Source organism: Lipophrys pholis, assembly GCF_963383615.2.
Source record: "Lipophrys pholis genome assembly, chromosome: 4".
NCBI lineage: Eukaryota > Metazoa > Chordata > Actinopteri > Blenniiformes > Blenniidae > Lipophrys > Lipophrys pholis.
The window spans coordinates 21,061,817-21,086,272 of record NC_137637.1 but is presented as its reverse complement, the minus strand read 5'-3'; the positions used below and the strand labels follow the sequence as shown (position 1 = coordinate 21,086,272).

Genomic DNA, 24,456 nt, shown 5'->3' with positions numbered 1-24,456 from the left:
CCTGATATTTATTCTGTAAAACATGATATTAGTTTTGTCATTATAACAACAAATGTTTCAAATTGAAATCCCAGGAATTAAAGAACACAATTATTTCATTAACCCAATGTAGTTTCCTTTTCGGATTTTAATGATATTTGTGTTTGTTTCCAGGCCGTCATGAACAGGATACACACGATCAGCGTTCCCTATGCAGTCATGAAGGCTTGTCCTCTCTCCTGGGTACAGAGGGTCCACATCCATAAAGGTAGTTCTCGTCGGACTTTGTACTTGACTCATATGAACACATCTGAAGTACTTTAATGTCTGATCCATAATGGGTCTCTTTACTGTTGTGCAGCTCGTGTCGCTCTGGTAAAGTGCCGTGATCTGCACTGGGCGATGATGGCTCATCGAGACCAGAGAGACACCAGCCTTGCTTCATTGCGGATGCTCATCGTTGCTGATGGTGCTAACCCCTGTGAGTACGACACGATCCTCCAGTATATGTCTTTAAAAATGACATCTATTCAGCTCCGCTGTATTTGCTGAATCACTGGTGTTTTGCTGTCCAGGGTCGGTGTCATCCTGTGATGCCTTCCTGAACGTGTTTCAGTCTCATGGCCTGAAGCCTGAGGTCATCTGTCCCTGTGCCACCTCTCCTGAGGCCATGACCGTTGCTATACGCAGGTATCTCACAGAGAAGTTCCACATAAGTCATTCACAAATTATCTATTTCTACCAGAAGTTAATAGGGAGGGGGGGGGGGGGGACATGACAGTTGTTGAAGATGTACATTTTTAGATTTGGTTTTGTTCATTGGTGGGTCGGCAGATGGTTTATTGACGGAACGAATGGAAACGCACACGTCTGATGAGCCAGTTTCTTTTTGCAGACCGGGAGTCCCGGGGGCTCCCCTCCCTGCCCGGGCCATCCTTTCCATGGGCGGTCTGAGTCATGGTGTCATCAGGGTCAACACGGAGGACAAGAACTCGGCCCTGACTGTACAAGATGTGGGACACGTCATGCCTGGAGGTGAGACACAGCAGTTAAAAAGAAAGCATCAGAAGCAAATGGCACAAATCTGCTGCTGGGAAAGAAAGAAGACTTTGACACTTTGGTGCCAAAAAGCATGCATGACCTCCAAGTAAAATGTGAGAAATCTCAGTCCCCCCCCCCCCCCAAACAAAAAAGTGAATGTTGAAGGAAAACGCTGACCTGACATGAATTTGTTCTAACATGGCAAGAGAGCTTTGTGCCAACAGTCAAATCTTTCTGTATAAGACAAAGCAACAAGAACATCTTCTACACTTAAAAAAAAAACAACAACAACAATATGTTGTTTACAATAAATAACCTGAAGCTTTAAGAAGGTTCAGGTCAACAAAGATCAGCTTCCATTTATCACTGTATTTAATGAAACCTGAATGGTTCTTCAAAAATGTGTCAAATAAGATTACTGAGAATAGTTCTGCACTAATTGTAAAATTCAAAAAATACTTTTTTTTTAACAGAATGTCAAAATTCGTCGCCTCATCAAAAAAATATTAGAAATATCCTTGACTAAACAGAAGTTGTATTATTATCACCTCCCAAAATGGCTCATACATTACAATTCTTCTACTTTAAGAATAGGCTTTTTAATTTGGAATAGTCTGGAGTGCAACATTTTAGGTTATTTAAAATCAATTGTATCAAAATAGAAAGATTTCTCTGGAAATGTGTTTGTCATGACAAATTTTAAATAATGAGTTTGTTACTTTCAAAACTATTCATTAAAATGTCCTGTCGATCCTCAAAACGTGTTAACCTCAGTCTTACATTTATTCTGGGAGACTGTTGTTGTTGGTATTTCAAAATGTGGTATTTACATCACACTACTTTTAATAACACAATACACTTTTGCAGAATAGAAAACAAATCCAAAATGTACACACCTCAAACAGAGGATACATCCTGTTCCTGGATACTTTAGAATTTCCTGATACCAAGAGGAACAATATTAATCAGGCTTCACTAGTAACCGAGGATCCTTTTAAAAGTGAAATATTTCCTAGTTTCCCTACTATTCAAAGTGGGCCTAGAAATGAAATGAGCTTAGTGTCAATTTGCCATTTTTTTGAAGTTGCTGTTGTATTTGCATTCCAGCTCTGATGTGTATCGTTAGGCCGGACGGCCCGCCACAGTTATGTAAAACAGACGAAATAGGAGAGATAATCATCAACTCCCGTGCTGGAGGCACCATGTACTACGGCCTTCCCGGACTCACCAAGAACACCTTTGAGGTATGAAAGCAGAGGGAAACCCCCAGTATACCTGCGCAGACACACACTACCTTCTACCTCTAACGTCTTCTCTTTTTGATCAGGTCATCCCTGTCAACGCTAACGGAGTCCCCATCGGCGAGATCCCCTTCGTACGCTCGGGACTGCTGGGCTTCGTTGGCCCAGTAAGCTGGAGAGCCTGGTGAAATTGCTGTCCTCTCACCAACTGTACGATGACGTTGCTGTGTTTTACCCCCTCCCTACAGGGCAGTTTAATCTTTGTGGTGGGTAAGATTGAGGGTCTGCTGATGGTGAGCGGGCGGAGACACAATGCTGACGACCTGGTCGCCACCGCGCTCGCCGTGGAGCCCGTCAAGACTGTGTACCGTGGAAGGTGAGGGGACTTTCTCCTACAGTTATAACAAGTGTGAATCCTAATTTATAAGGGCTGACATCTGGTGGTCCAACAAACACACAGCAGGCCGACAATTTCACAAGAACCTGGAAGCAGATGAGCAAATACAATTTTTTTTTTTTAAATGTTTGTTTGTTTCTGTTTGTTAGGATCGCTGTGTTTTCAATAACTGTGTTCTACGATGAGAGGGTTGTGATCGTGGCAGAGCAGAGGCCCGACGCCAGTGAAGAAGACAGCTTCCAGTGGATGAGCCGAGTGCTGCAGGTAAATCACCTCCTCAGCCTCTTTCACGTGTTTTACAGGCTTCCGATTTAGAAATCTTCTTTTGAGCCACTCATAAGTAAGATAGACCCACTCCCAAGTCATCCGTGTTTGGTGTCTTCTGCAGGCCATCGACAGCATCCACCAGGTGGGCCTCTACTGTCTGGCTCTGGTCCCGGCCAACACTTTACCGAAGACGCCCCTGGGTGGCATCCACATCTCTGACACCAAGCAGTTCTTCTTGGACGGCAGCCTGCATCCGTGCAACATCCTGATGTGTCCCCATACCTGTGTCACCAACCTGCCAAAGCCCCGCCAGAAGCAGCCAGGTGTGTCTGACACCCCCCCCGCACCGCATGCCAAAATAACGTTGGCTGACTTCCACTGAGGTTACTCCAGAATAAATCCTCCCTGGAGAGGCTCCATAGTTTAAGTGTTTCTTTATTTCTTTACTGTACTGGTTCACATGAGGGTGGCGGTGAAGCTGTGTTCTCTCCGATGGACAGGGGAGATTGCTTTTTGGCAATTTTTGGCAGGTGCTAATTGCAGTTTGCTCTTGCAGTTGGTGTGGGCCCAGCATCCGTCATGGTTGGTAACCTGGTAGCGGGGAAGAGGATAGCCCAGGCAGCTGGGAGGGACCTCGGCATGATCGAAGACCAGGATCTCGTCCGGAAGGTAGTTCAAAGTTCAAATAATCCATTTGCCACTTTTGACCGACCGACCCCTAACTCTGAATGTGAAAACTGATGAACTGCATTGTAGCGTGACGTGTGTTAGAGTGGTAAATATTGAGATTTGATGACTTCCCCCTGCCACTGTAACCGTGGTAGAACCTCAACAAGAGTTCAGTTTCATAGAAAAATCTGGACTCTCCTCTCTCTGTGCTCTCATCTCTCTCTGGATTTAGCTCTGTATGTGGCCCACTGTGATGGTAAGAACAATGGCCTCTTCTGGCATGTTCCCCACACCCATCTTTATTGTGATCATGCTGTAATTGCTGTATTGTGGTTTTACTTTATGTGCTCGTGCTACATTTCTATATAAGCAAGAATGTGCATGTTTTGAAGGTTTTCATTTTGTTACCAGCGGTGCACTTCCCGTCTCCCTTGTTTAATTACAAATGGCCCTTTCACATCCTAAGTTATTGTCCATTACTTTAAGAGCTGGATTGGCTCACAGTGTTTTGTGTAAATTGCTAATACTATATAAATTATAAATGTATGCAAGACGGCTATTTACGAAGGTGTGCATCTTAAGCACTGCTTTATTTTTTCGATTTCAGTGTAATAAATTAAGATGTTCCATCAGCATAACACATCTTCTTGCTTCTGCCCCCCATGGATGTGTTAGCACCTTCATATTTGTAGTTTATAATTCCATTTATGTTTTTTCTGTTTATAAACAGCATCAGTATTTGACAGAAGCTCTTCAGTGGAGGGCGCAGACCGACCCGGACCACGTCCTCTACGTTCTCCTAAACGCAAAGGTACACACCTTGTCCAGAGCAACTCATCAACGTTCAGGAAAAAGAGTGCAATGGAATAAAGTTCAAATGCAGTTCTACGAGTTATGTTCGTCCGTCTTGTCCATCAGGGTGTAACAGTGGGCACTGCGACCTGCGTCCAGCTTCACAAGCGAGCAGAAAAGATAGCAGCCGCGCTCAGTGAGAAAGGAAGCATCAACACTGGAGAGAACGTAGTGCTGCTCTATCCTCCCGGTGGGTTCACCTCACCACCTCAAACACGATAAAACCAACCCCGGTCATTTCCTTCTCCTCTCATGCCAGTCTTTGTCCTCCAATATTTTGTCAGGCATTGATTTGATTGCCGCCTTCTACGGATGTCTCTACGCTGGATGTGTGCCTGTGAACGTCAGGCCTCCGCACCCTCAGAACCTGGCAGCCACGCTGCCCACCGTCCGCATGATCATTGATGTAAGCGGGTGCTCGTTTTCTTTTCGCAATAATGTCTGTTTGTTTGTGTTCAGAGATTTTTCTGCGAGTGCTTGTGCGGTCTTTGATTTATTCTTCGCAGCATCATCTGTACATAACACAGTCTGTGACTAGGAAACATTAAACAACTTATGCTGCCACCTAAAAGAATAAAACTGTAGTACCTCTTATGCTCCAACCAGACCTCTGTTACATAACCTACATGCAAGTGAGATAGGTCTGTAACAACCAATAATGGGATAATTTGCAGATAATGTAATAAAGTAGTAAGAAGTTTTGTTCAACCATAATTGAGAGAGCGTGCTTTGTAGTATGTATCCTCAATGAATGATTATGACTACTATTCCAACCAATATGTATTATTACATTTTGAAAGGATTTCTTTTATGCTGCTCTTAGTATGTAAAATAACTCATTGGATTACTGGCTACATTTTGTAAATTATTACATTAAATGGGGCCAGAAAGATGCCATTATTAGATTATTGGTGATGAAATAGGTCTGAAATGTTAAACTTCACTGTGTTTGTGGAGATGTGTTATTTGGTTTCACATTTAAGTTCATGCACTTTATAGCAGACCCTCGTATTCATATGATTCATGCTTGTGGGTCGTTATCAGGTCAGTAAAGCTGCTTGTATCCTGACGACACAAAACCTCATGAGGACTCTGCGCTCCAAAGAGGCTGCTGCCTCTGTGAACATCAAAACCTGGCCAACAATCATCGACACAGGTAATGCACCGGTAGAAAACTGACCAAACAATAACAATTGCATTAACTTTGTCAATACTGTTGAATGTTTATGCATTTGAAGATGTAAGTAGTATAATCAAAATCCACTGTGATCTATCAGTCGTAATGCAAATGATGAAGGGCAGCATGATATTGTTGCAGTTCTTTTATTCAAATTTCAGGTTTGTTATGTGTTGTAAAATGATAGATCAATAAATGGAAACTTTCCTAATGATACATTAATAGTTTGTTGCACAACAACAAAGACAGGATTTAGTGTTCTAGTTATTTATCAGTGCTATAAAAATGCATTTTATTCTTCAACACACCCTCTTGTGGTGCAAACTTGTATTGCTGGATTAAAGAGGCTGGGGCAAGTTGGGATACCTCGCTGGCCTTTGTAGTCGTACCAGCATCATAAATCACATCTATGACATGATATCAGGACTTTTTTTGTCTCATTGTTTAGGTCATATTAAACATAAATAGTACATATTGTATCTTTGAAATGAAATCGAAAACAATTCTCTGAACTCGGTGCACTTTGTTTCCAGTTACTGAGGCAAACCCAAGACAGTACAAAAGGCTCATTAGCACTGAGGGGTAGTCAGGACAGTGTATCCAGTTCTGTCAGAAACGCTCGTGTCAGTCATTGCGGAGTATTACTGTAATGTTTGCAACTGGAAGTCAGCTATTTATTAAAACTGCCCAATGCGTAGAGTTGTAGATGCTTTGGAAACTTATCGCAATATAGTAACGAGCAAGAAAAGAAAAAAAAGGTGATTTTTGTTGATTATATTGTCGTATTGACTTTGTTTCCTGTAAAATCTGCTCTGCTTTCTTTTGCAGACGACCTTCCTCGTCGCCGGCCCCCACAGATCTACAAGCCGCCCACAGCAGAGATGATAGCTTATCTGGACTTCAGTGTGTCCACTACAGGCATGCTCACCGGGGTCAAGGTGAGACACACAAGAGATTAGTCTTTGGAGAACTGAAGCACTAGGAGCATGATTCCATCAACGGAGGAAATAATTAGATAGTTGATGTGCATGTGTACCCACTTACCTCCATATTTATCTCTGTGCCTGTTGCACATGATCAGAGTGATTAGTAGAAGTTTAAGCGTCGCTAAGGCTAGCAGTGTAAGGTGCAGTCAAATTTTGCTTGAAAATAAAAGGTTAAATAACTTCAATTAACCATAGCTTTTTACAATATCCAGGAAAACACCCCCAGGGACAATCAGCGCAAGATAGTTTTTACAAATCTGAGTTGGAATGGTTGGAAAATTTCCACTGGTATTCTTCTCCTAAACGATATCCATGTTTCAGGTCATGATGTGAGTCTCACTTGTAGAAACCCTCAGAAGCTACATTCTGAAATGTGAATCTTTTTTTTTTTTTTATAAGATCTCTCATGCAGCTGTCAGTGCACTTTGTCGCTCTATAAAGCTTCAGTGTGAGCTGTACTCCTCCCGCCAAATAGCCATCTGCCTGGATCCTTACTGTGGCCTGGGCTTTGTCTTGTGGTGCCTCGCAAGGTACAGTGAGACATCACATCCAGCTAATACAGAAGTGTGTGTCTCTGGCTTTTGCCTGCTTTGTTATTCTTACTCTTTCCCGTCATCCTTCTTGCCTCAGTGTTTACTCAGGTCACCAGTCCATCCTGATTCCTCCCTTTGAGCTGGAGAGCTGCTTGTCTCTGTGGCTGAGCACACTCAGTCAGTATCGCGTCAGAGACACCTTCTGCTCCTACTCCGTCATGGAGCTTTGCACTAAAGGACTGGGTACACAGACCGAGTTACTTAAGGTGAGAACTCTGCGTACAGATAGAGAAACACGACTCATGACCAAAGCTGAGCCATGCGTTTGATCATCACTGTGTGTGGGTGTGTTTCAGGCCCGCGGTGTGAACCTGTCATGTGTGCGAAGCTGTGTGGTGATAGCGGAGGAACGCCCTCGCCTCGCCCTCTCACACTCCTTCTCCAAGCTGTTTAAGGATTTGGGGCTTTCGTCCAGAGCTGTCAGCACTGCTTTTGGCTCCAGAGTGAACCTGGCGGTGTGCCTGCAGGTACTCCCACTTAGCTTCTCTGAGAGAAGCACTCTTGGATTAATACTTGAAATGGGAGCCAGTAAAAGCTGTTTTGTGCCTGCTTTGTGTGTATTATAGGGCACCACTGGTCCAGACCCGTGTACTGTGTACGTGGACATGAAGTCTCTGCGTCATGACAGGTGAGAATACATCAGTCTTTAACAAGATGGAAAAAAAAATATATATCTCTATTAAAAAACCTTAAAACTCTTGTGTAACAAAAATAAATAAACACAATGTGCTTTTGTTCTTTTAGAGTGAGGCTGGTGGAGAGAGGAGCTCCTCAGAGTCTTCCTCTCATGGAGTCTGGAAAGGTGGGAAACCTCAGATTAATTCATGTTGTGTGCACTCAGTGTCTGAAGTGTAAAGTTAAGAATATTTTACTAGTTTATTCCTCAGTGTCTCAGTATTAGGGTCATTTTGTATGTTACTTACAGATATTGCCAGGTGTTCGGGTGATAATAGTCAATCCAGAGACGAGAGGCCCACTTGGAGATTCTCACCTTGGAGAGGTGAAAGAGACAACACAACACAACACAACACAACACAACACAACACACTCTTCCTCGCAATGTGGCTCGAGCAAAACGAACCAGTATGTGCTCCTCTGTCTTCTAGATTTGGGTCAACAGCCCTCACAATGCCAGTGGCTACTACACCATCTATGGAGAGGAGAGTCTTCAGGCCGATCACTTCAACACGAAGCTCAGCTTTGGAGACCCGCAGACCTTATGGGCTCGGACTGGATACCTGGGTTTCGTGAAGAGGACAGAGCTGTTAGATGCAAGTGGAGGTAAATAGACTTTGATCAGTCTGGCGTGGTTGTTATATACTAATTTGTCTTACAGGAGGCAGATATACATTTCCCTCTGCTTTGTCGGATAAATGTAGTTGCTCACTTCCATTCCCTGCGCTTCTGTGCTCAGACCGCCACGACGCTCTCTTTGTGGTTGGCTCACTGGACGAGACTTTGGAGCTCCGAGGTTTGCGCTACCATCCCACTGACATTGAAACCTCAGTGTCACGAGCTCACCGAAGTATTGCTGAGAGGTGGGAAATATTCCTCATATATTAAACAAAGGACCTCACTTACCTCACACTTATTCTCACTTTTTGGTCATTTTCATAGGAACATCAATCTTGACTGTGAAGTCCACTTCTAAAATGTCAGCTGCTCATTTACCAAGTAGAACATGTTCTCATGAGCGACTGTGAAGAGCTTTATCTGTAGTGCTCACAGTAGATCTGGTTTATTAAAAAAGACTGGATTCGTTGGATATATGCAGTTTAAGAAAGTCAAACAGAAAATAATGTTGCCTTTTGTTATTATAGTTATAATGTTTTCTATTCTATTTTTGAAGCCATTCTCACTTTGCAGTAGATTTTGTCAACACTGGATGATCATATTGCGGAGAAGTGAATTTTTCAGGAAAGATTTAAAAAAAAAAATAATTATCATCTTGTTATTTATGGGAGATAATCATGCAATTCAGACAAAGTTACAAATCGTCAACTTTTTCCTTGCAGTTAATAATGTGAGAAACTTTCTTTTCTCCCAAACAATTATACAGTACAGTCCTAATATTTTTTTCAAATCAGAACAGTTTCCCAGTGAAGTATGCATTTAACCACTCGGCTTCCTCCCCTCATACGTTTTTATTGTGCCACCGTCAACCATGAATCTTTGTGAGGCCGACCTAACGCTGCTGTCCTGCATCTCTCCCTTCTTCCTTGTAGTGCTGTGTTTACATGGACCAACTTGCTGGTGGTGGTGTCAGAGCTGTGTGGTTCAGAACAGGACGCGCTGGACCTGGTGCCTCTGATAACTAACGTGGTCCTGGAGGAGCACCACCTCATTGTGGGCGTCGTGGTCATTGTGGACCCGGGGGTGATACCCATCAACTCCAGGGGAGAAAAGCAACGCATGCATCTGCGTGACTCCTTCCTTGCCGACCAGCTGGATCCCATCTATGTTGCTTACAACATGTGAGCGCTCATGGTGTTGTGGGCTTGAGAAGCCACCATCTACTGTCTTCTGCCGCCATCATCCAGGCTTTCAACCTCTGGCTTGGCTGAGGGTGTAAAGATAAAAGCATGAGCCACATGTACTAACACCAAGCCCTGTGTGACACCAGCATATCTTCGCCACTGCATGTCTGTGATTGGATCTGCCATGTTTGGAGTTGTTCACTGTGTTTTTATAGATGAATTATTTAAAATGGGACGGAAGTCAAATGCAATACTGCCTATTGCAAAGAAAAGCAAAATCCCTGCTGCACTTTTTAATGAAAGGGCAAAACAGCACTTATAACAGGACAACTTTGTAATGAATACTGTAATAAGGTCTTTGTAAAGGCCCGTCATATTATTCTATAGTCACCACAAACATGTTCCCTTGTCTGTCTGCACAGTTACAAACCTTAAATCAACAACTTGAATTATTTTGTATGAGCAGCTTTCAGACAAACGCACACAGATGCTTGTGACATTGGTCTTTTTTTTTATTTTAATGGATGAATAGGAGGACAGATGGCCTCAGCTGGCATGTATTGCTCAGAAAGTTTGTTTCTTTCCCTTAATAATGACACCAAAAAGATTTCCCTGCCCTGATATAATATTTCCTGCCTTATAAAACTTCAGCCATACATTCCTATCTTGATTTTTAATATATTTCCTAATTATGGCTGTGTTTTCTGCATTGGGTTTGACTAGTGGTGGAATTCCTAACAGATGCCCAAAGGAATCAAAGTACAAAAGGAAAGAGGCCATATTCTGTACTGTACCTATGAGAGTCTCCTTGTATTTTCGATACTGTACGTTAATGTATAGATGTTTTTATTTGTAAAAATGTATAAAGGTTTGTCTCACCTCTCCCAGTTGTTGGTTTCTGGATAGTTAACTGAGCTGGGGGATGATAACAGTAGCAGAAAGGAGATTGTAAATAAGATTTAACAGTTCTGAAAGTACTTTTGTGTTTGGGATAATATCTATATAGCTATGGGTAAAGATAACTAACTTTAAAAGCATTGTTAGTCAGGTTAGGTGTAACGTTGCACTTTCTCAAAAAAAATGTCTATTTTATTATAACAATGAGGCATTATAACTAATGGTTTCAGGAGCATATATTATACTAGTTTGAAGAGCTTTGAGAGTTTATTTGGAGGGCTATCACTGTTAATACCAGAAACCTTTTCTATTGGCCACTTGGAAAAAAGTGTCTGTGGAGAAGGCTAAAATCAATCCAATGACTGTTTTCAGGGCAGGCCCACAACTCTTCATCTAATTCATCACCACTGTATGTTGTGCTGCAGGACCATCATGACTCTCTCAGTTTTGTGTTACGTAACAGTGCAAGCAATGAAGAGTTTGGCCCTTTTTCCTCTCTGCATTCAAAATTGCTACTGTGTTTTGTCTTTGTGCAACTCTGTAAATAGTTACTTTGAATTCCGAAAGCTTTGTCATTGGTATTGTAGTTAGTCGAGGCAAGGCATCATATATCTGGATTATTTTCTGTCTTCAATCACTGGACTTCGAAGCACTTGTGAATGCAAAGCTGAGCCACATTTGAAACATCTTCGACTGGCAAACAAAGATGATGTATGAAAAAAGAAAAGGGTGAAAACATTCGATTTGCATCAAAGATGTGTTTGTAAAATGTATTTGATTTCCTGAGATCTTGTGCTTTCCCTGTGCTCCTTGCCATGATTATTTGCTTCTTTGTACTGGATTATACTGTATTTCAGTGATGAACCCCTAATGTTCAAAATGTAAATAGTTTATTGTTGTTTTTAGACTTTTGCAGTTCTCCCATTATAACATTCAATCATGCCAAACACAACTCTAGAAGGATCTTTAACCATACACGGTATGCAGAAATGATCATTGTTTAGTTAATGCACTTTGCACTACTGGTACTTACAGTAGATAACTGCTGCGTAGACTTTTAATTTCTCATCTTTAATGTTACATTAGAAGTGGGAATAATTTGACAGACCACTCAGCTTGGCGTTTGGGGTTTTTCCCCAGTGTCTATTTTACACACAAAAAGAAAATCTTAACAGCACTTCGTCTTAGCTTTAACATTGCATCCTACATTTGCAGCGGAATGTTTGCATGACTCAGCTGAGCGCAAGAGGAAATTGGCTTGTGACACAGCTCATCTCAAGGCATAAGCAGGGGAGATCAATATGTAAGAAACAGTATATTCAGGGAACAAAAGTCATAACACAGGGAAGGACCAGGTGGTCCCTTGGTGCAATCTGTGAATAGTACCCATAAAATGTAGGCATTCGTCAGAATGAATCTCCTTGTATTTACTGCAAACCTAACGAGCATTAAGAGGGGGGACTGACAGCCAGTGTCCATCTGCCATCTACCTGCTTTGCTGGGAGGTCTACAAGGGCTCCCTCTGGTTTCCACTCTTTTGCTGTCAAAACTCTTACACACTATGCAATCCCGATGACAGTGCAATTTAATTTCAAAGTGTGCACAGTCTGGACAAATAAACACGATGCTCATTTTACATTTTGTAACTATTAAAACAACGGACAGATCAAATTTAACCAGTAGTGTACTTACAACTATTCATTTCTTGAGTTGTCCTGTCAATATTTTGTGTATGCACTTTTAGTATGTTGTATTTTAATTATTTGTTGAAAACTAATCTAACTCTGAGAGGGTGTAGTCCACTGATAAATATCTAATGCTCGGAGGACGTTTTAACTCACATGGTTAAAAAAAATAAAAATCAAGATGGTACACCCAGTCCATTTTTTTTCACTTATTTTCTATTTTTGTTTGTTGTATTTTGTTTTATACTTTATGTATAAGTAATACATAATAAACAGAGGCATTTAATCATTTCAGGTCTCCGCATATTTATTGTCAGTTTACACAACTAAAAGTCTGAATAAAAAAATGCAGTAGAGTAATAAGCTATTTCTGACTCTTTCATTAACTATGAATATCTGATGTTAAACAAAATGTACAATTTGGCCTGTTCATACAACCGTCCTACCCTATGAAAAGGGTATATGACTTTTCATCAAAAGACACATCTGAACTTTGATGTGTCGGGTCTGACAGACAGACGCAGGGCCTGCAGTGAGCTGTATGCAGCAGGCAGGCTGACAGATCGCCTGCTGACAAACCTCACACTGGGTCATTTGCACACTAACGGTGAATTTAGTTTGGGAGAGGGGCAGTGGGGCATCTCGGTCGAGTGCTGTGTGAGCCACAGAATTTGACACTTAAATGTAATAGTTAGCTCACATTTCCATCGCACTCTGACGTGCACCAAATCTCAACATGCACCACTTGCGTGGGTGTGCAAGGACCCGTTCAATGCTGCTTGCAGTTTTAATTATACATATGCTTCCATACACACACAAAAGTTGCATTTGGAAGTCCCAGTTTTCAATGCATAATAAACGCATATTTTTGTACGGTTGTATGAACAGGCCAAATTGTACATCTCCTAAAGGAGTTTAACAGCAGTTGATGAAAGAGTCAGAATACTGCGTATATTCAAAATAATCAAGTATAATACACAAGTATATACATAAATATATATATTTGGAGAAAAAAATGCATCTGGAAAAATTTGTTTTTATTGCTGGGATATCTAGAAAACCATTTCCAATAATACCTTATGATAAACTTTATGGTTTCCCCTTTATAATAAAGGGGTAAACTAAAAACAGCTCAGTGTGAGATTTTTGAGTTTTTTCAGAAGAGTGTTTTGGGGGGTTCATTGTGCTTTAAGTTGCGTAGATCATAAGAACATCTCAGAGACGTGGAAAACAATAGGTTATTTTAAAATATCTCCCTTAACTTTGCCTAGAATCACAACTAGGGACAGCAGTCACCAGATTTCAAGGTTTTAAATAAACATTCCAGTAGTGACTCACATTAAAAGTGAAGCTCTTTCTCCACCAATCACAACGCGCAAAGGCACTGTGACGTCCCATAAGTTCAAAAGCAAGCCCCGCCCATTTCCTTTGAAGAAAAAGTGGTCAGCTCTATTTTTTTTTAAACAGACATCTTTGTGTTTTTAGCCGTTAGCCACTGCTGCTAAGTAACTTTTCTCTGGTCACACCCTGGTTGAAAGTTCACACACGAGTTGCACGAAGTCCACGCGGTGAACGAGAGCACTCACGCGGCGTTCGGAAAGGTAAATAATGGCTGCGGCCGGCGTTAATGTTTGCGCCCGTCCGCTCCGACGCGGCGGCGGTAATGGCGGCGGCTGCTGTTCCCGTCAACTCCTCGCCGCTTTTCACGAAGAGGGAAGGTGTAGTTAGCTTAATGGCTCCCCGTATCGCTGACGTCTATTGACGCGGCGACTTGCGTGCCAGTGACAGAGTTGCACATATTTGCTCACGGAGACAAAAGCTCGTCCATCCCGTGAATCCGCGGAACGAAACTTGCCGCTCACACCGCGCGCACACGGCGGGTTTTGTAGCGTTTTAAACGGGTTGAACGTCCCGTTTTGCTGAACGTTAGCGGCCATTAAACTAGCTTTGTTGTTTTTTTTAAAAAAAAAAAAAAAAAAAAAACTTCCAACTTCGATCGACTCGTTGTGCAACAAGTAGTCGTACACGGTTTTTAAACGTCACATTTGAATAAGGACAGAAATAGGAGTATTGAGTGTTTGCCGAGTGTTTCGTAACTACACGTTCACGTTAGTTGTATTGGCTAATGCGGCGGAACCAAAGAGGAAGTCGCCTTTTCGTTGCCATGTCCGTTTTGACTTTTGAAGAAACTGTTGTTTGCTTCAATAATCCGTGATTTAATAAGGTTCAGGTTTTATTCTGATGGCGATAATAAATAACTAGGAGGCCACAGCGGAGTGGGTAATGCAGCCACGGACTGTTAAACATTAAACAATAACAAAACAGAAAGGTAATGTTGAATTGTTTCTTCTCGGTTACTATGGAAGAACAACACGTTTCTCTCACATGCAGTTTCTACTGCCATTTCCTCTGTTCTCAGATTAGCCCAACAGAAACTCAGATTATTCACAGTAATTTATACAAATTCATACTGAAAACACAAGTGTCCGGTTGGCCAGTCAATACAGCTACACAATGTATGTAATCGTCAGGCTTAAACTTTCTGTTAGATGTTGTTGAAGTACCATAAAAAGTACAATTTATCATCTTATCAGCACATATCATTTGGTGGCTCGATATTTTAGGACAAAGTATCTGAGTAGGTCAGGGCTTTCACTTTGTATGAACTCAAAACGACACACGTCATTGCACATTGCAGCATAAATTACATCACATGTACACCCCTACACTATTTAATGTAAATATTTCAATTCTTTATATCGATCTTTTACACTTGTATCATTGAAACACTTTTATTTTAGAGCACAAGAAACATTTTGATTGACTTAATATAAGTTGTTAATGAAAATATCTCAATGTTGGTGTGGTGTTCATACAGACAAACTCTGAAATGTTTTTCAATGTGTAATAAACAGTACTTTAAATTTTATTTATTTATTTATTTTTAACTCTTTAGATGTCACTGGGAGGTTCTTCTGTTGCGGTTGTACAACTGCCAGGGGGTCAGTTTCAGGTTCAAGGGGTGATCCAGTCTGCACAGTCATCCGTCATTCAGTCCCCGCAGGTGCTGAGTATCCAGGTGAGACCAGCTGGTTTTCATGCCACTATAGTTATGACTATATAAGTATATATAAGTATATATACATATAACTGCCAAGCCAGCTGTTATAAGTAACTAAGCAATTTTCAGAGTCACCCGTTTAATCTAATTACGTTCTGATTTATAGAACCATGGTACAGACAGTGAAGATTCCCAGGACTCATCAGACAGCGGAACAACTACTCAGAAGACCAGAGAGATTCTGGCAAGACGGCCTTCATACAGGTAACAAACAGGAGGGGAAAAAACCCTGAAACCACAGAAAAACACAGTTCTTGTTTCATTAACATCTGTTTAAGTGAAAATGTTAAAGCATTTCTCACCTGACCTTGTAGGAAAATCCTAAATGAGCTTTCCGCTGAGGAAGTGACACTCATTGAGGGAAAAGATAGCCCGTCATCCACAGGAGTGACCGGTGTTACAACAACCCCGATCTACCAGACCAGCACTGGCCAGTACAGTAAGAACAATTCATTGACTTTAAACAAAATGAACATGAGACCAAAGTTGGATCTATTGACCATTGAAACTGAGAATATATTTGCCTGTATGCATTTGTAAATTCTTAAATGACAGTTATACTTGTTTTTCACAAGTGGATTGTCATAACCAATCTTGATGATTGTGTCCAATTTGTTTTAGTTTGAGTAGCAGATGTGCTGGAAACTCAAGAATGTGTTATCTTACATATCTAATGAATGACGTTCACACCAATAAATATTTTTCTTTCTTATACATTCAAAAATATGTGTGCCATCTTTGTGTTTGCTTCAGTTGCCATCTCCCATAATGGCGCAATCCAGCTGACTACTCCAGGATCTGAAGCCATTCAGAGTCTACAGGCCGTCACCATGGCCAACTCTGTTGCAGCCCAACAGGGCGCCACCATCGTTCAATACGCTCAGATGCCCGATGGCCAACAGATTCTGGTGCCGAGCAATCAGGTCGTAGTACAAGGTGAGGAAAATCGTTTCATTGTTGCTCAGTCTGTTTTGTTTATATTTTATTTCCTTGATAACATTTCAACATCTAGGGAAAAAAAGCTGGGTTGTCATTTAAAAGACATCCAGGCACTTTTTTAGTTACATTTATGATTAAGCTGCAAAGAGTATAAACTGCGCCACTTGTAAGTGTTTAGCAAAATACCCCTGATTTGGTTCCGGGATACGAGCCGTTCTGTGTGGAGTACGCATGTTCTGCCTAAGTACTCCAGCTTCCTCAACACAATCCAAAGACATGCGTGTTAAGTCAGGTTCATTGGTGACTGATTGTGTTTAGCTGTTACTCTTTGCCCCGTTTTGAGCTATGTGAGATGAAAAAACAATAGTTGCTGTTGTATGTATAGTATTAGAAAGTTGTCGTTTCGAGTGATCTAAGTTTTGTGGCAGATCTCATGACTCTTGCTGTGATTTTTCTCTGCCACGTTGTGCAGGTACAGGAGGGGAAGTACAAACGTATCAGATCCGCACGGCGTCCACATCCACCTCCCTGCCTCAGACTGTCGTTATGACCTCATCGGCGGGACATCAGGGCAAGAGTGACGATCCAACATTCAAGAGAGAAGTCAGGCTCGCAAAAAACAGGTACGAACCCACTTTACTACTGAGCTAGACTTAGATTTGTGGATTATTTATATAATTTTCATTTATGGGGTCAACTGATGAGGTGAGCAACCGTACCTTTGCCATTGCCAATGCCTGCTCGGCAGATAATGTATTACTTAAATATGACTTGCTAAATACTGCCGAAGACTACCTTTTCAAAACAAACCAAATACTAGTCATAGAGTAGCTCGGGATTGCATATATTACATTGGAATTGTAGCTTTTGAACATGTAGATTTGGGGGAAATGAAGGCATATGAGTTAAAACACTGCCTGCATGGCAGGTGCCCTTCTTACATAATCAATTTGACAAACTACATGTTTTATGTGTCTTTCAGAGAGGCAGCCCGCGAGTGTCGAAGGAAGAAAAAGGAATACGTTAAATGTCTGGAAAACCGCGTAGCTGTGCTTGAGAACCAAAATAAGACTCTGATTGAAGAACTGAAGACATTGAAGGATCTCTACTGCGTTAAAACAGGATAGCGTGGCTGAATAGAGGCAGACGCTGGAGACATGGTGGCACAGCTCAGCCATTTGGACATGACAGGGTTTCTGGGAACACTTCATTTCAGGCTGAATGTCTCCATTTGTTGTTTTTTTCACTCTGTTTGATAATTGTGTGTCTTTTGGCAGACAGGCTTACAAGAGTGATTGAAAAAAATATCACTTCAATTTCACCATTTTCACCTGCTGTTATATTTTTTATTTTTAATGCTAATACTATAACATTTATAGTTGTGTACATTTTTAATACTGGGAGGTATAAAAATGATGAGCTTTAACACTGAGTCTCAGTTTATAAATGTATTCCTTTCCTCCCTTTTTCTTGTGTTTTTAAAGATGTTGCTGTTGGGCTTAAAAACAAAATAAAACATAATTGCATTTGCGGAACTTTGACTTTGTACTGCACGGACATAATTTCTGTTTATTTTGTGAACCAGCAGTTCCCCTCATTTCCCCACGAGGAGATGTTACATTTGTCATTCCTTATTTTTGTGCAATGGAACAGAAAGGGTAACAGAAATGATGACTTGGGTTGTGGTTTGTTTCTCGGCAGTTACTTCGACAATCAGGGAAAAAAAAACAAAAAAAAAAAACACAGTGTCCAGGTAATATTTATTGTGTACATCTTGGGAGGGGTGGGAAAGACGAACGAAACATGTTTGAAATGTTGCTGATTGTGTACGTAAATAAATATATTTTCACGTGTATGATTTTTAGTTTTCTCTTGTGTATCAATGACCTTCAGACTTTTGGGTTTGGAAATAGCAGTTTATGCTCGTAACTATTAAAAATGTTGCTTCATGAAATGTCAACTGAAAAACAGGGATATATTATTGTTTTGCCAGTAGAACTATATTATCTTAGTGACTATTATTAAGTATACACACGTCAGCTGTAACATTGACACCCTGCCTCATTATGTGTAGGTCCCCCTTCTGCAGCGGCCAGCGCGACAAACTACCTTCCACCGTGAAGCCGAGCAGCTTCCTCTCAGGACCGTCTTTAACTTAATGCCGCTGTCATAGTTTTTGTATCTTCCCTGGCGAGTCGACCGCACTGGCCACTCGTCACTCAAAATGTATATTTGTGAGCCTTGGTGGCTTCTGGTTGTGGCAATGCTTCACCACTTTTCAAAATCTATACTTGCTGTCTAATTTATCCCACACACTCACAGCTGTCATGATAGGTGATCAGTCATTTACTTCACGTGTTGATCATAACGTTAATCATTTCATATTTATGGTCATTTGATGGAGTAACCCGTGATGTGTGGCCGTATCATCAAAGTGACTCCAGGAGCTTCGATGTGTCTCAGGTGAAGTTCACTGAAACCAGCCGCCTCGAGGTCTCTCCACGTCGCTCTGGTGACGGTGCATCCGTCCCCAAGATAGTACCACAAAGGCTCAAAGACATACTGAAAGAAGTAAGTCCACGAGGAGGGGTCAGAAACAACATGCTCCAAAAAGTAAAAGGCTCCACCCTGAAAGACAGTGCCAAAAGATATTTTTTTAATTTCAATTTTTTTTTTTTTTTAAATGCAACCTCTGTGAGCTACTTCACTAGCATCATTGTTTGGAACTGTCACGTGACTAGTGGCAAAGAAAATGTATGGCTGATGAGGTGATCCTGAATCAAACACCAATAAGTCTGTACTGGTCATAAGTTAATGTTTGACTGATACTAAAAGTGAATAGGATGTGGACCAGTGGAAGGGTGGTTCTGAAGACAATATCAGCAGCACTGAATGTACACATTTATCTAATTTAAACAATCACATGCAAAAATCTTCTTCAGAATGAAACACAACCTCATTTCTATCCTTATATGCAGCAGGCAAGGCCCCTTCCTTTTGTTTGTTTCAATGGAGGGTGGCACCTTAAGAGAAAGGTTCAAAACCAGGCCTGGAAGGAGTTTGCATACCTTTCCTGAGTTTGCATGAGAATGTCCTTAGAAGACCTATATTTTTGTTGTGGTTAATAAGTAACTTAAAAAGCCCACAGATGGAAATGTGTGTCAGGGTAACGGTCTGTCTTTTATAATCACTCTCCTTTTGCGCATTAACAGGAGTGATAAGAGCTCCTGTTTTTCAAAGTCTGGATAAAGAGAGCAGCTTATACAATAAAGGTCCCAAACCTGTGACCTGACTACTGGAATCTCAATTCTTAAATGCAATTCTTCAAAACCCCCCCAAAAAAGCCCAGCTGCTGTTTGCTAAATGAAGCAGCAGCAGAGGAAAAACTCCTTGAGGTGAAAGACGAAACTAACGATGTTGTCTAGTGGTGACTAGTATTTGCACTGGTAGTTTTGTCACCTGTCTGACCAGAAGAGATTTTATTGCATATTCAGTTTTGTATTTGCATACATTACTTTAAGTAAAGAACATTTCCTGAGACTAAAATGTGCTTTTTGTCTTTGTACCACTGGACTGTAACACTGATGTGGCCTTCCAGTGATGTGACAGTGCCAACTGCAGTTTGAAACCCCCGCGACTGAGGATCAATGGAACAGTGACCCTATAAAAACCCTACATTTGTGCCATCCGTGTTCCATATATACTTTGTAGAAGTACATTTTCAAAAACTTGAATTTGCTTTGTTAGTATATCGTTCCATGTACCTTTATATTTACAGGCTGCCCCCAGACTGAACAAGGGGCTGGACGATAATAATGGCGCGAGGCTGAAGTTGTGCGTTGCCCCAAAGCACTAAAGCAGGTCAATCCAGTCATGACTCCCACTTCTCTCTTTCATATTTCCGACTGCACGTGAAGGCAGCAGGCGGAGACTCACCGCCCTGAGGACGCGCCGGGCCTCGTGCAGGACCCGCGGCACGCTGCTCACCGAGCACAGCACCAAGGTGCACACCACCACGTCCACAGACTCGTCCTCCACGGACCGCAGGTCCTCCCCGGACGCCTCAATGAACGTGTCATACGTCAGGTGCTTGTTGGCGTCCATGCTCCTCCGCAGGTACGCGTCAAAGTGCCGGTTGGGGTCGGTGCAGACCACCGTGCAGCCGTCCGGGTAAAAGCTGAAGTTCGCTCCGCTCCCGCAGCCGATCTCCAGCAGGCGAAGTGTACCGTCGCTGCCCGCAAAGCTGGCCACGTTTCGAAAGAGCTCTCGCTTTACTCTGTGCATTTTGTCGTTGTAGGAAAACGTGATGTTGTAGGCGAGCAAAGGGAAGAGGCGCTTGTACATCGCATAGAGTCCCACCGCCTCCAGGAGATAGAGAGGCAGACTGACAGCCGAGCAAACCAGTCTGCAGAACACCATGAGGCACTTCATTGGTCCTCCTCCCTTTGTCTTCTTTGACAATTTAAAACAAAACAAAAAAAAAAGTGGCTGTATGTCTGAAGACGAGGCGTCTTGAGAAGATCAAAAGATTACAGTCCGAACACCTGACCGACAAACGTCACCGCTTGGCCACACGGTGGCGCAAGATGAAACAAAAACAAGGCCAATGCAGCAGGATGAAGCGTTTTAATGATATTAATCACAACAGCAAAGCTATTTAGTGTACTGCGTCAGTTTCTGCGTCATACATGGTAGAGGTTAATCCAACATCTTACAGATAGACACCAGGTTAGTTCATGTCACTTTCCCGGTAAACAGGTGGGAGAGCAAACCAACAATATACAAAATTAGCTCAGGGTTCTGTCTGTCTGACATTTTCAAATTTTGTTTAAAGTTTGTTGTTTTTTTCTTAAAATAAAAAAGGATTCTAAATTTTTTTCTTTTAAAGATTAAAAAAATAACTTTTGTATCTAAGTGAGTGGCGGTATCTCTATCACTGATGATTGTGTCACACAAGAGACTTCTTCAATTATTGGCATAGCCACACTGATAGTGAGGGAAGCGTGCTGCAAAGAATACAAACACTCTTTATTTCACGGCATGTCCCATGATGTGCGGCTTGATAAGGTAGATAAACGGCGCTTCGATGTGTCTCAGTTTGAGACTTGAGAATCCGGAGGCCTCCAGATTTTTCCAGGTCTCCCGGGTGATCTTGCACCCATCGCCAAAGTAGTACCACGGGGGCTGGAGAACATGCTGGAAGAAGTGCACCCAACTGGAGGGGTCCGCTGCCACATGCTCCAAGAAAAAGAAGGCTCCACCCTGCAAGACAAGACATACACAGATCAAGAAGTGTCTCCAGTTATAGTCGTTGCCCATTGGTCACAATAGATATCCTCTCATTTCTGCTGCATACAGAATTACAGCTTAATGAAAGCACATTTCAAGCAGTTTTGATCTATCTCTGTCAAATATATTATTAAAACTCCTGTGTATATCCTGTTATGTGGCAGACGGTCTTTTAAGACATGTATATATATATATACTGATGTTCTCTACAGAGATAACTGACAAAGTCTTGTACACGTCCTGAGAAAGTGTCCCCCCCCCACACCTCTTAGCATATTTGTAACATAAAGTAAAACATTCCATACATAAATGTATTCCAACTGAAATTGCTCATAAGAAGACACCATATGCTCACGGGCAAAAGTTTGACTTGTTGACTTTTGTGACTTCCTCTTACAGTCCGAAGACTGCAGATAGCCAGTGGGCGAGAGGCCGATAGTCTATCTGTGGTTGCCCGTCACTCCCCTGCAGCAATAAAATAGATTAACTATGTATAGACATTATGAGAATTTAGGGTTGTAAATAATCTCAAAGAGACAATGTCCACACCAAAATAACTAAAGTCCAGTTGCTGTAAACCTGTTTGTGCCCGTCTGTTATCAGGCTTTCTATTGGACTTGATGTTGACACAATGGTGGGATTCATATGCCAGGGCATTGAGATATCTGCAGCTCTCATAGCCTGTCTCAGTTCATTCTGACCTGGAGGATTAATCAAACAAGGCAGTGACCTGCAAAAAAAAAAAAAGTCAGGCTTTATTTTAACTTAATTTAGAGAGAACATTTACTATATATAAATGATAATGATTTGGCTGTTGAGTGAGTCATTAATCTTCTGTGGCAAATCATTAATCCTCAATAGATACAGTGGCCTTAGTGATATATTAGTGATTTATGCTTGGGGGGGAGGGGGGGAGGGGGGGGGGGCGACGGGGGGCTCACTGGTCGTAGTAAACGCTGTGCCTCTCGCAAGGTCTGCTGGACGTCGTTCACCGAGCACAGCACCAGCGTGCAGACCACCACGTCCACGGACTCGTCCTCAATCGACCCCATGTCCTCCCCGGACGCCACAGCAAACCTCTCGTACGTCAGGTGGTCGTTCTGGTCCATGCTGGTCTTCAGATATTTCTCGAAGTGCGGGTTGGGGTCCGTGCAGATCACCCTGCAACCTGCAGGATAATACTGGAAATTGGTACCGGAGCCACAGCCGATTTCCAGCAGTGTCAGTCGCCCGCCGGGTTTCTTGAACTCGGAGAGACTGCGAAACAGGTCCTTCTTGTTGTCGTGCATTTTCTCGTTATACTTGATCGAAATCCGAGATTGACACAGCGGAAAGATGCGCTTATAAACTCCATACAGGCCGACCGCCTCCATCAAATGCAGCGGAATGCAGAGTATGTTGGTGACTAAAGTCCAAAACTGGATGAAAACGCTCATTTTGGCAGCTCTGACAGTTGTTGCATCTAAGTGCGTGTTGACGCTGGTCAAGCCTCTTTTTAAAGGCCGGATCACACCGGAAGTGGGACTCCGGCTTCAAAATAAAGGTTGACAGTCGGAGCAGAGTTCTGCTTCCCGCGGCCCATTCGCAGGTGCATTTCTATTTTTATTCTATTTATTTTGATCAACCTAATGAATTTCACATGTTCCCCTATTGTGTAATATACGATACATATGAGAGGATACGTCATTAAGGGATATAAGGCTAATGCGTTAATCAAATACGTCACTTCCTGCTGTGGCACGCGGCACCATAGACATAAACACATGTATATGTCTATGCGCGGCACTCCCCAACAAGCGATATCTGTTTATTTTGCGCCTGAGGTAAGCTAACGTTGACAAATCCAGAAAAACAAACAGTTGGGGGAGTTTAATTCATTGTGGATAGGCCAGCCAGTTTGTTCACCCTCCTAATTATGTTGGTTTACATGCAGGGCTGATATGGGGAAATACATGATCAAAAACAAAAAGTCAAGTAGAAAAGACCAAAGCAAACAGATGATGGTGTAGTGGGGAGCAATTGTGTGTCTTGTTCTGGAGTTTCCTCTTGTTCATTATCCAATCAGAAAGCATTTCAAATTCACATTAAACAGTGTCAGGCATAAAATTATGTCATGGATTTGTGTGTTAACACCACCTCAAATAATTGTGCTATCAGTTTAATGTTGCCATTATCCTCAAATAAAAAAAAGACACCCACATACAATAAAATGATCAAAAGGTAAAATTGAAACTGGTTATAGCTGTTTAAATGGGCAAGTTGCACACCTAGAATAACTGATCACGTTGCAGGTAGTGGGTACGTTTAAAACCTGGACTTTGAAATGGTTTTGTATTTATAATATTTAATTGCTAACTTTTAGTCATCAATAAATTAATAGGAAGTTGTTCTTACCATCACGAATTACTCATTTCAAAAGTTGTGGAATTACTTTACTTAGTTGTGACAAATCTAGATTGTTACTTGAAAAATGTACTTTATGTAACATTAAATGTTAACTCATGTTCTTTTATCAATGCATATTGTATATGTCTGTATAATGGATGCTCTGATGTTGCAAAACTGTACTGAACAAGAAAGTACAGCAACAATGCGGCTGACATAAACTACTAATACAGAGACAGCCATTATTGATATTTGGTAAATAGTCAAACCTAAACTTGAACCAGAGCAACATAAAATGTAACAAACCAACTATAACTTCATAGTCATTTGCACTGTTTCTGTACTGCTCTTTCTGGTGTGATGAATTATTCAGTATACACTTCCAGTTATAGCCACCAGTGCAGGCTTTGTGTATTTTTGGATGGGTGAGCAACAATGTCAGACAGATGGTTTGGTGGTTT

The 24,456-nt window shown here is 41.7% G+C and overlaps 4 protein-coding genes across 8 annotated transcripts in view; 2 read left to right on the top strand and 2 right to left on the bottom strand.

The window, feature by feature from the left end:
* The window catches only part of dip2bb (disco-interacting protein 2 homolog Bb), a 41,676-nt gene extending 29,130 nt beyond the window's left edge, over window positions 1-12,546 (top strand). Inside the window, exons 15-39 of one of the 2 annotated variants that reach the window (XM_080461194.1) lie at window positions 154-247; window positions 341-460; window positions 555-669; window positions 875-1,014; window positions 2,128-2,264; window positions 2,348-2,428; window positions 2,510-2,637; window positions 2,808-2,922; window positions 3,047-3,248; window positions 3,482-3,594; window positions 3,827-3,850; window positions 4,325-4,405; window positions 4,513-4,636; window positions 4,731-4,852; window positions 5,491-5,602; window positions 6,452-6,561; window positions 7,009-7,139; window positions 7,240-7,408; window positions 7,499-7,669; window positions 7,769-7,830; window positions 7,947-8,004; window positions 8,128-8,202; window positions 8,309-8,483; window positions 8,617-8,740; window positions 9,428-12,546. In XM_080461194.1, coding sequence (XP_080317320.1) covers window positions 154-247; window positions 341-460; window positions 555-669; window positions 875-1,014; window positions 2,128-2,264; window positions 2,348-2,428; window positions 2,510-2,637; window positions 2,808-2,922; window positions 3,047-3,248; window positions 3,482-3,594; window positions 3,827-3,850; window positions 4,325-4,405; window positions 4,513-4,636; window positions 4,731-4,852; window positions 5,491-5,602; window positions 6,452-6,561; window positions 7,009-7,139; window positions 7,240-7,408; window positions 7,499-7,669; window positions 7,769-7,830; window positions 7,947-8,004; window positions 8,128-8,202; window positions 8,309-8,483; window positions 8,617-8,740; window positions 9,428-9,680 — 3,036 coding nt within the window. In that variant the 3' untranslated portion in view covers window positions 9,681-12,546. The remainder of the gene's footprint in view (window positions 1-153; window positions 248-340; window positions 461-554; window positions 670-874; window positions 1,015-2,127; window positions 2,265-2,347; window positions 2,429-2,509; window positions 2,638-2,807; window positions 2,923-3,046; window positions 3,249-3,481; window positions 3,595-3,826; window positions 3,851-4,324; window positions 4,406-4,512; window positions 4,637-4,730; window positions 4,853-5,490; window positions 5,603-6,451; window positions 6,562-7,008; window positions 7,140-7,239; window positions 7,409-7,498; window positions 7,670-7,768; window positions 7,831-7,946; window positions 8,005-8,127; window positions 8,203-8,308; window positions 8,484-8,616; window positions 8,741-9,427) is intronic. The other variant, XM_080461195.1, reaches the window with a different exon arrangement.
* A 1,132-nt stretch (window positions 12,547-13,678) lies between these two features.
* On the top strand, window positions 13,679-18,284 carry atf1 (activating transcription factor 1). Of its 3 annotated transcripts, none has more exons than XM_080461206.1 (7): window positions 13,679-13,862; window positions 15,218-15,340; window positions 15,489-15,586; window positions 15,697-15,821; window positions 16,136-16,318; window positions 16,794-16,944; window positions 17,304-18,284. In XM_080461206.1, exons 2-7 carry the CDS (start codon window positions 15,218-15,220, stop codon window positions 17,446-17,448), a joined length of 825 nt encoding a protein of 274 aa, XP_080317332.1. In that variant the 5' UTR covers window positions 13,679-13,862; the 3' UTR covers window positions 17,449-18,284. The 3 variants fall into 3 exon arrangements, with proteins under 3 accessions (XP_080317332.1, XP_080317333.1, XP_080317334.1); XM_080461207.1 differs by having other exon boundaries at window positions 13,692-14,590; window positions 17,304-18,279; XM_080461208.1 differs by having other exon boundaries at window positions 13,850-13,979; window positions 17,304-18,279.
* On the bottom strand, window positions 18,064-20,888 carry LOC308108357 (thiol S-methyltransferase TMT1A-like). 2 transcript variants are annotated; one of them, XM_080461210.1, is made up of 2 exons: window positions 20,258-20,888; window positions 18,064-18,949 (listed from the first exon to the last, which is right to left on the bottom strand). In XM_080461210.1, exons 1-2 carry the CDS (start codon window positions 20,750-20,752, stop codon window positions 18,713-18,715), a joined length of 732 nt encoding a protein of 243 aa, XP_080317336.1. In that variant the 5' UTR covers window positions 20,753-20,888; the 3' UTR covers window positions 18,064-18,712. The 2 variants fall into 2 exon arrangements, with proteins under 2 accessions (XP_080317336.1, XP_080317337.1); XM_080461211.1 differs by having other exon boundaries at window positions 18,066-18,883; window positions 20,258-20,859.
* Window positions 19,767-23,115, bottom strand: LOC308108356 (thiol S-methyltransferase TMT1A-like). Its single transcript, XM_080461209.1, has 2 exons — window positions 22,552-23,115; window positions 19,767-21,583 (listed from the first exon to the last, which is right to left on the bottom strand). Exons 1-2 carry the CDS (start codon window positions 23,044-23,046, stop codon window positions 21,350-21,352), a joined length of 729 nt encoding a protein of 242 aa, XP_080317335.1. The 5' UTR covers window positions 23,047-23,115; the 3' UTR covers window positions 19,767-21,349.
* Window positions 23,116-24,456: the final 1,341 nt, after the last annotated feature.

Excerpts from the sequence above, each read along its gene's own strand:
- atf1 (XM_080461206.1), top strand. The coding sequence starts at position 15,218 with ATGTCACTGGGAGGTTCTTCTGTTGCGGTTGTACAACTGCCAGGGGGT. Across the intron at positions 15,341-15,488 it reads CGCAGGTGCTGAGTATCCAG|AACCATGGTACAGACAGTGA; the intron begins GTGAGACCAGCT and ends TCTGATTTATAG. Across the intron at positions 15,822-16,135 it reads GACCAGCACTGGCCAGTACA|TTGCCATCTCCCATAATGGC; the intron begins GTAAGAACAATT and ends TGTTTGCTTCAG.
- LOC308108357 (XM_080461210.1), bottom strand. The coding sequence starts at position 20,752 with ATGAAGTGCCTCATGGTGTTCTGCAGACTGGTTTGCTCGGCTGTCAGT. Across the intron at positions 18,950-20,257 it reads CCCGGCGCGTCCTCAGGGCG|GGTGGAGCCTTTTACTTTTT; the intron begins GTGAGTCTCCGC and ends ACTGTCTTTCAG.
- LOC308108356 (XM_080461209.1), bottom strand. The coding sequence starts at position 23,046 with ATGAGCGTTTTCATCCAGTTTTGGACTTTAGTCACCAACATACTCTGC. Across the intron at positions 21,584-22,551 it reads CACAGCGTTTACTACGACCA|GGTGGAGCCTTCTTTTTCTT; the intron begins GTGAGCCCCCCG and ends CTTGTCTTGCAG.